At 44.2% G+C, this 12,361-nt stretch overlaps 1 protein-coding gene across 15 annotated transcripts in view; it reads right to left on the bottom strand.

Moving 5' to 3' along the window:
• Positions 1-6,267: 6,267 nt before the first annotated feature.
• Positions 6,268-12,361, bottom strand: part of MDM4 (MDM4 regulator of p53) — a 45,934-nt gene continuing 39,840 nt past the window's right edge. For 5 of the 15 annotated variants that reach the window (XR_013418110.1, XR_013418098.1, XM_078004338.1 and 2 more), the window contains one exon: positions 9,425-12,058. Coding sequence is in view for 7 of the 15 variants with exons in the window: in XM_078004341.1 (XP_077860467.1) it covers positions 12,028-12,058 (31 nt within the window). In the remaining 8 variants the exon portion in view is untranslated. Of the gene's footprint in view, positions 6,941-9,424; positions 12,059-12,361 lie in introns of those variants that run through there. The other 10 variants (XR_013418103.1, XM_078004330.1, XR_013418114.1 and 7 more) reach the window with 9 other exon arrangements.

Raw genomic sequence — 12,361 nt, 5'->3', positions numbered from 1 at the left:
CGCCCAGCTAATTTTTGTATTTTTTGTAGAGACAGGGTTTCACCATGTTGGCCAGGCTGGTCTCAAACTTCCGACCTCAGGCAATCCGCCCACCTCCAGCCTCCCAAAGTACTGGGATTACAGGCGTGAGCCACCGCACCCGACCTATCTTTCTGTTTCATAGTTTCATAGTAAACAACTTCCTGCCTACATCTGCAAACTCTTCTTTCCTCCTCTTCTTTGCCTTAAAAGATAGCTGGCTTTCCCTCCAAAGGATCTTGGCGGTCACTTTCCCATACCTCATGTGCTTTCAGGATAGGGTATGGGGCCTCCCCAATACTGCACTCAGACCCCTATTCTTCCACACTTCCAAATCTCTGCATATATATACACACACACACACACACACACACATATATATGTGTATACATATATATATTTAGATCTATACTTCCCTTTACTCCTCCTTTACTGCTGTCATCTGCTGACCTTGCTCCCACTTTCCCTTGTTCATTACAGACTTTGCGTTCTTACCTCCGACCAGTTTCCTGGGTGATAACATCATGTGAATGACCCATCCAATACCCATCCAAGGCCTCGTGGGACCTTAACCACTTCCCATCCAAGAATTTCACCTTCACATACTCCAGCCACTCACTCTGCTAGACCCCGGGGCCTTGCCCTCATCTGGGATGCTCTACCGTATGCCAGTCAGCTTACGCCAAATTACACTGTGGTAACAAACCCCCAAATCTCAGTAGCTTGCATTAACAAAGGCTTGTTTCTCTGTCCATCGCAGCATAGGTGCAGCTATGCTCCCTGTTCTCTTCAGTCTTGGAGACAGGCCAAAGGAGCAGTCCCCATTTTGGGACACACTGGCCTCATGTGGAGGAAAAAGAGCACTGACTGACCCACACAATGGTCCCTAAGCCTCTGCTCAGAATAGCATAGCTCATTTCCACTTGCATCCCATTGGCCAGTCTGCTGCCAGTGGTGTAGGAAGTGCAATCTTTTCCAAGGCCGGGTAGAGAAAAGCTGCATGGGTTTTGATGGTAATACATCTACCACAACCTTTGAAGTCCTGTTAGATCTTTCTCCCTCTCTCTCTCTCTCTCAACATAGCGACCTGTCTTTTCAGCTCCTGGTCCTCTCCTCCTACTGTACTATTCTTCAGTTTCAATCAGCCCCCTCCTGGAAATGACAATAGATAACATTTACTGAATACTTAGTAGGTTCTACCTTGACATTTATTATCCTGTGAGTCATTGAGAGCTTCGAGAAGTTAGCCTGTCTTCACCTCATTCTGTTTTCTAGATTAGAACCATTACTTCACCTATGAGGAAAACAAGAACCAGATAGAATTGAGAGGCCAGGTCAGGGCCATAAGTGTGTGACACCAATCGGCAGGTTGTGTGACGTTTTCTCCTGTAGTACTCATTGGCCTCAGTGGTTCTCAACCAGAGGCCATTCTCCCACTAAGTGATATTTGCCAATGTCTGGGGACATTTTTTATTGTCATAATTAGGGGAGTGCTACTGGCATTTAGTGAGCAGAGACAAGGATGCTGCTAAACGTCTTACAACACACAGGACAGCCCCCATCGCATAATTCTTCAATCCAAAATGTCAACAGTCCTAAGGCTGAAAAACCCTGGTCTACAAATTGGACAGTCTCAGGCAATAGTCTTGTGGAAATTTTCCTACTCTGTTCTCTCCCCTATTCTCCAGAATACCTGTTCCGGACCTGCTCCACTCTCTTCAAACTATTACGCCAACGACCATCTCTGCTGTATGGCGGAAGGCCTGGAGGCCAGCGGAAGGTGCAGCGCCGGCGGTGCTCCGACTTAAAGGGGTAGAGCAGTCTGGCCGCGGGCGAGCGGCTCAGGGGTCCCCAATCCGAGCCCCGCGACCCAGGGGTGGCGGTGACGCCTGGAGTGAGGCAGGCGTGGCTGGGCTGGGCTCTTAAAGAGGCAGCCAGACACGACTCTCAGTGTCTACAGCCATACCACCCTAAACATGCCTGATATCGCCAGCTAAGCAGGGTCCAGCCTGGTTAGTACTTGGATGGGAGGCCGCCTGGGAATACCGGGCGCTGTAGGCTTTTTGACGCTCGCTTCCTTTTGTCGCCGCGCTTCTCAACCGCCCCCAGACTCTGCTCCCCCTCTTCCGCCCGCCTGTGTACCCAGCCATGGCCTGGGACCTCCTCGTGGGGGACTGCCGCTGTAGCACCGCCAGGCAGCAACATCCCACCTCTACCGCCTCACTGCAGCCCCACCAGGAGCCCGGCTTCAGCCAGGGTGGGGTGGACCGGGACCCGACCCTGAAAGCGCAGGCGCGGGTTCTCTGCGGTCAGCGTGTCTTCCCGCTCCCTGGATGTCCAGGCAATTCAATTCACTCATCTCTCTCTGTCCATGCTTTCAGCGACACGTTTCCTTCCTCTCCTAACTCCTAGCCTTCCTTTAATCTCAGCTCATCTCTTCCAGGAGGTTGTTCAGAAGCTCTTGGCTACATTAGGTCCCCCTTCTGTATTTCTCATAGCAGCATGTAGTCTCGCAACAAAACATTCACTATGCTAATATTTACGTGCTTAACCAGTTTCCCTAGACAGGAGAACAGGAACCATGTTCATCTTCATCACGGTATCCCCCAGTGCCTAGACAATACAAGATACATGATAAGTACTTAATATGTACAGCTCAGGTGTCTCCTGACTTCCATTTGGATGTTCTCATATGCACAAACTCAACACAACTAACTAAACTCGTCATTTTTTCCTATCTCATCACCATCATCAAAAACCTACTCTTCTACCTTTTTTTTTTTTTTTGAGATGGAGTCTTGCTCTGTCACCCAGGCTGGAGTGCAGTGGCACGATCTCGGCTCACTGCAACTTCTGCCTCCCCAAGTTCAAGCAATTCTCCTGCCTGTCTCCTGAGTAGCTGGAACTACAGGCTCACTCCACCACACCCGGCTTATTTTTGTATTTTTAGTAGAGACGGGGTTTCACCATGTTGGCCAGACTGGTCTCGAACTCCTGACCTCAGGTGATCTGCCCACCTCAGCTTCCCAAAGTGCTGGGATTATAGATGTGAGCCACCACGCCCGGCCCTATAGTCTTCATCTCAATGAATGGCACCACCATCCACCAGTTACCCAGCATCCTTGACTCCCCGCTTCCCTCAAACCACATTTATTCATCTTTTTTTCCTAAAAACACTGGTCACTTTAAACATGCATTGTTTAAAGTGCACACATTGTCATGAAGTCTGTCTCTTCTTTTACCTTGATTTCTCTCAAATCCTTGCACTTCTTTTGGGCTTTTGTCTCAAACATACTGGGTTTAACCACTGACTATCTGCAATTCTGAATTGCCTTTGACGAGCTATTTAGCATCTCTGAGCCTTAAATACTTCATGGAATAACAGATGTCAAGTCAGCACCTACTAAGTGTTCTATTATAATAATGCATCTATTACTATTCTTGCCCGGCCCACTGCCATGACTGCAGGAGTATCAATTCAGCCCAGATTGCTGTCATGGCCTCAGTGTTATCCCGGCTCTAAACAGCACTCCAGTCTACTCTCACCAGTGCTGCCAGAAGGATCTTTCAAAAATGCCGATGAGATGATGTCACTCTCCTGCTTAAGATCTTTGTAGTGCTCCACTACCTTCAGGATAACATTCAAACCTACTAGGTTGGCATATCACACTTTCATCACCTGGCCCCCTTCCCACTCCAGCCCCATCTGTCATCACTTTTTCAAGCACATTGTTTGCTCCAGGCACATCGAACACTTAAGAGTTCCCCCCAAAAGCCATTCTCTCTCCTTTAGTTCTTTCAGCTACTGCTTCCTTGGCTCATGTGGAAACCGTCTTAAGTATCTAACTCCACTGTTGGGCCATAGGCAACTTTAGAGCAGCTTCCTTCCTGTTGTATTCTCAGTATCAACCAGTCTCTGGCTCATATTAACATTTATTTGTATTTATTTATAAGTATTTATTTGTTAAAGCAAACCAAATATGGCCTGAGAACGACTCCATACTTCTACATTTGAGTCCCTGTGGATGAACTGTAACCTAGCTTAATAGGCAGATAAGACTGAAAACCTAAGAGTATGTGCCTGTAACGATAGCTGTCTTGGCCAATCCCATCAGTCATACTTCAACCACTCATACACTGCTGAGTGTTCAGACTGTGTTCAAATAAGGCAAACGCCAACCTGTAACCAATCCAGCTGTTTCTGTACCTCACTGCCTATTTCTCTGCATCACTTCCCTATTTTGTCTATAAATTTGTTCTGACCATGAGACATCCCTGGAGTCTCTCTGAATCTGCTGATTCTGGGGGCTGCCCAATTCGCGAATCATTCATTGCTCTACTAAACTCCTTTAAATTTAATTCAGCTGAAGTTTTTAACATATTGAATGAACTTAATCCTTTATTTTAAAGAGGACTAATCAAATGAATTCAGAGTTGGGGACAGACATCACAAGGTTAACCCTGTAAGCCCAAACCTGTAATGATTTGAATTTTTCCTAATAGCAATAACTCTTTTCATACCTTTATATGATGGACTTGTGTAACTCCAGCAAAAACAAACAAACAAAAAACCCCAAACCCTCAAAACAAGCACTGATGTGAAATTTACCTACTAACAATAGTTTGTGCCAGGCAAAAACAACATTTTGGGAGGCTGAGGTGGGAGGATCGCTTGAGATCAGGAGTTCTAGACGAACATGAGCAACATAGTAAGACCACACCTCCTCACACACACACACAAATATTTTAAATTAGCCAGGTGAAGTGGCATGAGCCTGTGGTCCCAACTACTCAGGAGGCTGAGGAGGACTCTTATCACTTGAGCCTAAAAGGCTGAGGCTGTGATGAGTCGATTGCATCACTGCACTCCAGCCTGGGGTACAAAGCGAGACCTTGTCTTCAAAAAAAACTGCAATACTCTGTAAGCTCAGTTACCAGTTTCCGCTTGCCTTCTTCCTCTAGTATCAAAAATACATTCAACAAAGATGATACATCTACAGCACCAGGAACTCAAGGTGAGCAGGATGGAAAACCCCAGGAAACATGTTATGCAGTTGAAATTGCATTAGAGTACCTTATAGAGGTCATGTACAAAATGTGAAAAGGCTTAAGTAGACAAAGAAACTGGCCTCATTATTGTTTCTAATGCTCCTTGTTTTCATTTTAAAAATACTGGGGGCCCGATATGGTGGCTCGCGCCTGTAAACCCAGCACTTTGGGAGGCTGAGGTGGGTGATTACTTGGGCCCAGGAGTTCGAGACCAGCCTGGGCAACATGGCAAAACCCCATCTCTTCAAACACAAAAAATCCAGCCAGACATGGTGGTGCATGCCTGTGGTCTCAGCTACTCGGGGGGCTGAGATGGCTGGATCGCTTCAGCCAGGAGATCAAGGCTGCTGTGAACCTCTCGCCACTGCACTTCAGCCTGGGTGACAAAACAAGACCCTGTCTCAAAAAAAAAGTCACCCCACCCCATCCCCAAGGCCTCCTCAGATATATATTACCTATCTCCAAAGGATATCATTTATATGGCAGCCTATGAAGAGTGCCCCAAGAACTATACAGTTCACACCAATCTGCACCAACTATATGGTAATCCAGCCCCCACCGAAGCTCAGGACAACTAGCCAGATGTTTCACTCACCTTAATGGCTTTAGCTGCAAGTGAATGACCTTTTAAAAAGCCGATGTGCTACCAGGCTTTGTAGCCCATTCACTCTTCTTTGGTATCCCTCCAAAGAACAGAACCTGAGGGTCATGGATCAGTGGCTTCAATGAAGCCCTGAAATTGATGTTTAATATTGTGCTACTTATAAGAAGAGGTTTCATGAGATTCATTAGCTTTTCAAGGAGGACTATAATCCCCAAAAGTTTAAGAACCACCAGTAGAGACCCTAGCAGATGCTAGGCATACCAACTGATCAATGCATATGATGTGACAAACCCTCAGTACCTCTCATACTAGCCACAATTTAAAACCACAAGCTCAATGTTAGAAAATACTCGATAAAATTTGATGGATTTCTTTAGGATTGGGACCCTGAAAATAAACATGGCAACTGCTCTAAAAGGTAAGTGGGGGAAAATATCCAATGCTGCTGATTTTAAGTCCATTAACTTCCCCCAAAGAAGTAACAGAAGTAATTTTCTGTTATATCTTTGGTCTATCAGACCAAAAGATAGAATAGCAATGAGATTTAACTGTATATACACAAAATTACCTATTTCACAAATAATGACAACACACAATGGCAAAAGGAAAAACATTTAATACACAAAAAAGCACAATTAAAAAGTATTAAAAGCATTACATAGTGCAAACACCAAAAAGACAGCTGTTAATTTCATGGCGCTTATAAAGAAAACTAGGCAAGAATGCAGAAAATGCCTTCCTCTTTCCTCATTTAGTGAGCTGGCCACATTCGAAAGGTTATTTTTTGTGTGTGTGTGAGAGACTGAAGTTTTATTATTACTCAATTCAGTCTCCCAAAAAGTTATTTTAAATTGCCACTTTCTTCCCACTTTATGAAACCACATTTGCTGCTCTTGATTGTGACTCTCTGATCGGAGACATTTGGAAAACTGCATGTTTTCTATATATGGGCAGTGCATTTTGTGCCACCTACTCAAGTGCACGTAGAAAGAGACATTTTGGGCCAGGCACGGTGGCTCACGCCTGTAATCTCAGTACTTTGGGAGGCCAAGACAGGCAGATCGCCTGAGGTCAGGAGTTCAAGACCAGCCTCGCCAACATGGTGAAACCCTTTCTCTACTAAATATACAAAAATTAGCCAGGTGTGATGGTGCACGCCTGTAGTCCCAGCTACTTGAGAGGCTGAGGCAGGAGAATCGCTTGAACCCAAGAGGCTTACAGTGAGCCAAGATCACGCCACTGCATTCCAGCCTGGGCAACAGACTGAGACTGTCTCAAAAAAAAAAAGAAAAGAAAAGAAAAAAGTTTTGTACATCAAGACCACAGCAAGATGGTTTTATCAGGATAGAATGTACTATCCAAATTTACAAACTTCTCTCAGAACACCTAGAGAAAGAACTCTTTTCTAGTCAAGAGCCTCATATCAAAGAAAGAATACCTAAACTAGAAGCATGGGTAAAAGGGCTTGCAGTAAGCAAACAGGCTCTGCCAGGCAGGCAATAAAGGAGAGCTTGTGCTCAGCTTCCAGAACATGAGGTATTCTGAATATATACCCAGAGCTTGGTACACCAAGAGCATAATAGTTCTTAGATCTCTTCAAGGATATTAACAGGCTTCAAAGTTGCTCTCCCATATTGAATCCCCGCAACAAACTATGAGGTAGAAGGGTAGGTACGTGTACTGCTTTTTATAGATACGAAAAACTGAGGCATATGGAGGTCAAGACTGGCACTCAATACTTACTCTACCTCCACCCCAAAAGGCACTTAATAGTGCACAGCTAGAGACTAAAGAAAGTCATATTCAGAGGTTGCTATGAGGTCTACCTTGCCAAGTGCTGAGGAAGCCAAGCATTTCATCCATCCTTTGAAATATTTCCTGTTGATTTTTAAAGGGGGAAGAAAAAACCCCAAAAGAAACACTTCGATTCTCATTGAAAAGGAAGTGAAAAAATGAGGCAAACTACAGAGAAAAAAATAATCATGTTAGAAGGAAGTCTGGCCTCAATTTCTTTGAGACAGGGTCTCTGTCACCCACCTTGGATTGCAGTGGTGCCATCTCAGCTCACTGCAACCTCCACCTCCGAGGCTCAAGCAATCCTCCCACCTCAGCTTCCTGAGTAGCTGGGACAACAAGCGTGCACCCACCATGCCCAGTTATTTTTTGTATTTTTGGTAGAAACAGGGTTTCGCCATGTTGCCCAGGCTGGTCTTGAGCTCCTGAGCTCAAGCAATCTGCCCATTTTGGCCGCCCAAGTGCTGGGATAACAGAAGTGAGCCACTGCGCCTGGCCTGACCTCAATTTCTTAGTGCTGAGACAACAGGGGAGCTAACTTCCCCATCCCCCATCACACACAAAAAGGAAGCCTCAACTACGAGTTGTCACTTTATTAGATAGTAGCTCTGCCATCACAGCTTCCCATCTACTGCCTAACTCTGCAACAGAAACATTCCCTCTTTCCCTGGGAAGAGGAATCTTATCTAAAGATACTGTAGTTACAAGGACTGATAAGGGTCTTTGGTATAAAAGCAATATCCAGAAATAAGATAACAACTTTGAACTAAGGGGATATAAATGACACAGTAAAGGTGGAAGAAAGGGTTTTTTCTAAGGGAGACCAGAGTTTTATTATTACTCAAATCAGTCTCCCAAAAAGTTATTTTAACATGCTGTTTTCTTCCCACTTTATGAAACCACATTTGCTACTCTGTTGACAGGGACTATCTGATCAGAAATATTTGTCTGTTGATATCAGTACTTGACTGTTAAAAAAAATGCCTTCAGAGAGCTGTTATAATGATAAATGTCAATTTTCTTTTTTCTTTTTTTTTGAGACTGAGTCTCGCTCTGTCGCCCAGGCAGGAGCGCAGTGGTGCGGTCTTGGCTCACTGCAAGCCAGAGATTGTGATTCAAGTGATTCTCAGATTCAAGTGATTCTCCTGTCTCAACCTCCTGAGTAGCTGGGACTACATGTACACACCACCACAACCGGCTAATTTTTGTATTTTTAGTAGAGACAGGGTTTCACCATACTGGTCAGACTGGTCTCGAACTCTTGAGCTCAGGCAATCCACCCACCTTGGCCTCCTAAAGTGCTGGGATTACAGGCATTGAGTCACCGCCCCTAACCTAATATCAATCTTCGATAAAGCATTTGCCAAATTACAGCAACTGCTCTGAAAGAAGAATTGCTCTTCTAGCATTATTTGACCCTTTTTAGGTATCCTTGACCCTCTTCACCTTAAGAAATGGAGAGTTCCGGCCAGGCGTGGTGGCTCACGCCTGTAATCCCAGCACTTTGGGAGGCTGAGGCGGGCGGATCACAAAGTCAGGAGATCAAGACCATCCTGGCTAATCCGGTGAAACCCTGTTTCCACTAAAAATACAAAACTTAGCTGGGCGTGGTGGCAGGCACCTGTAGTCCCAGCTACTAGGGAGGCTGAGGCAGGAGAATGGCATGAACCCGGGAGGCAGAGGTTGCAGTGAGCCGAGATCGCGCCACTGCGCTCCAGCCTGGGCGACAGAGAGAGACACCATCTTTAAAAAAAAAAAAAAGAAAAGAAAAGAAATGGAGAGTTCTACTAACTGTCCTGTGCTCCCAGAGGGGATTCAATGAGGATCGTAAGAAGGAAAACAACCTGTAGGGAAGCAGCATGTTGGATTTCAGATAAAATACCAAAAAATATTAGCTACCTCTTTCTGCAGACATGCCTCTTTTTCTGTAACACTTTCAGTCATTCAAAAGGCTATTGGTAGAGGTGCAGTAAATCCAAGTGTAGATTTACTGTAACAGTTTATTTAACTATGCTATATTCACCAATAACAGCATTACCAATAACAGCATTAGTGCATATCAAAAGATCTGAAATGCTAATGGGACATTTCCCACAAAAGCAAAGAAGCCCGGTGGCTCCTATAAAGGGAGAATATAGCAATGGCAAGCAAAATGAAAATTTCTGTCAACACAAAGTACTTCTCAAAGCAATCAGGAAAAACTGTTCCCAAATTAGGCCTGGGGAGCCACATCAACCACTATCTCAGACACTGATTATTTTGTTTAGCCTTAGGGGCCTCAATATTCCCCCTCATCTGTTAAACTTCAACTTGTTTACTCACAGTCTGATAAATTCCAGCCAAGTAACCTTAACATTCCCTATGGCAGTGCAAAATTCCAGACATTTGTAAACACTATACATTTCAGGTTCGGTACATGAGAGAGCTTACTGGTTCCTTTATCTTTGAAGTGCAGATTCTAAAAACATAGCTAGTTCCTAATCTATAGCCATTTTTAGCAAAGGTAGCATCAGGATCAAAACGTGCTTGCACACATGCACACTCATGAGTGGGAGAACCATCAGAACAAACTGCTCCTTAGGATGTAATTCTGAACAATTTAAGCAGATAACTGACTAAATGGAAAACAGATTCACAGTATCTAAAGCCATATATCAGAAATTCACATAATTCTGAGGGGAAAAAATTCAAATATCTCAGTAACAATTGTCTTCCTTTCAAAAGTGAGTCAAGAGGTAACATTACATAGCTTTGTATTATGGAACAGAAGAACATGCACCAATATATCAGTTACTTTTCAAGGGAGCCAACATTGCATTGAATTTACACACACAAAAAATATTACAAATGGCCGTGACCCTTAAAAATAAATTCTTACAAACCAAATAATATCACACAATGCATTACATACATCTAACTATACATAAATTATAATTAAAACACAACCGCATATTTCAAATACTTGGCAGTGACTCAATCTTGTATTACACAAATTAGTGGCAGTGCAGAGGCTGGCATGGCTCAACTTCAATCCATTGTACAAGCCTAGGATTAGAAGCCCATACTATTCCATTGGTAGACTGGCGAAATGGCATACCATATTAAAGGCCTGGTTTAAGATTTTTATAAAGTCTGATTTAAGCATTAAATAAAAAAGCATACCAATTACTGTTAAGTACACTGCAAGGAGAGTGAGTTAATATTGAGACAGAGGAACTTTTTAGCCATAATACTGAAATTCATCGTTGTTCTAATGATTTGTCATCTCTGCTCTAAACTTTTTGCCCAAGATAACAATCATAAATATTAATTTAAATGACAACTAAAACAAGAATTCTGATGGTAATGTGGTATGATTTCATTATGCATAGTCTATGGCACATTGCAGCAGAAACAATGAGCTCCAATGACACAGATCTTTCCTCACTATCAAGATTTCAACTCGAGCATGGCTTACCTATAACTAGGTGACCATATAATTTAACATCCAAATGAAGACATTTGAAAGTGAAAGGGGACAGACAGAAACAACCCAGGTGGGATGCAGAAGGGAGCAAACTGGCAGTCTCCAGAAAACCAGAGCACATGGTCCCAATAACTACAGCTAAAAGGTGAATGTCAGTATTAGGAAGTTTCCTTATAGCAGTAAACTCTGAACACTTCACATATAAACTATGCCTTGCTTTAGTTTAGTGGCAGTGAGTAAAAAAAATCTGTACCGCAGTGGCAAGGAAAAAAGAACAAAATCAAAAACAGATCACGAAAACAGTTTAAGCTGGGCACTGTGGCTCACGCCTGTAATCCCAGCACTTTGCGAGGCCAAGGTGGGTGGATGACCTGAGGTCAGGAGTTCGAGACCAGCCTGACCAACATGGTGGAACCATCTCTACTAAAAATACGAAATTAGCCAGACATGGTGGTGCACACCTGTAATCCCAGCTACTTGGGAGGCTGAGGCAGGAGAATCATCTGAAACTGGGAGGCGGAGGTTGCAGTGAGCCAAGCACTCTACTGCACTCCAGCCTGGGCGACAAGAGCAAAACTCCATCTCAAATTTAAAAAAAAAAAGAAAAGAAATAAAGTTTCCTACAAGTGAAGATGAAATTCGGCTCAAGAACATAGCTTAGGATCGCCTAAGTACTTAGTGCTAACAGAAGCAGTGAAAAACCCTGGTGAGCAAGCAGGAACAGGAGTAAAGCTGAGTAGCATAAGAGGATTCTTTCGTGGACAATGATGTGCCAAATTAAGATCAAATATCTATAAACATAAGTAAAATGCTTAATTCTTCTTAAGTTTTATTAAAAATTATAACTTGGCTGGGTGCGGTGGCTCACGCCTAAAATCCCAGCACTTCGGGAGGCCGAGGGGTGTGGGTCATGAGGTCAGGAGTTTGAGACCAGCCTGGCCAACATAGTGAAATCCCATCTCTGCTAAAAATACAAAAATTAGCTGGGCATGGTGGTATGTGCCTGTAGTCCCAGCTACTTGGGAGGCTGAGGCAGCAGAATCACTTGAACCCAGGAGGCAGAGGTTGCGGTGAGCAGAGATCGTGCCATTGCACTCTAGCCTGGGCAACAGAGTGAGACGCCGTCTCTAAAACAAACAAACAAAAACAACAACATTATGAGATTTTTTTTTTCTGAGACAGAGTTTTGCTATTGTTGCCCAGGCTGGGGTGCAATGGCGCAACCTCAGCTCACCGCAACCTCCACCTCCCAGGTTCAAGCAATTCTCCTGCCTCAGCCTCCTGAGTAGCTGGGACTACAGGCATGTGCCACCATGCCCGGCTAATTTTCTGTATTTTTAGTAGAGATGGGGTTTCTCTGTGTTGGTCAGGCTGGTCTTGAACTCCCGACCTCAGGTGATTCACCCGCCTCAGCCTCCCAAAGTGCCAGG

This window comes from Macaca mulatta, chromosome 1, assembly GCF_049350105.2.
Source record: "Macaca mulatta isolate MMU2019108-1 chromosome 1, T2T-MMU8v2.0, whole genome shotgun sequence".
Classification (NCBI taxonomy): Eukaryota; Metazoa; Chordata; class Mammalia; order Primates; family Cercopithecidae; genus Macaca; species Macaca mulatta.
The sequence above is the reverse complement of the archived record's forward strand: the minus strand, read 5'-3'. Positions and strand labels throughout refer to the sequence as shown.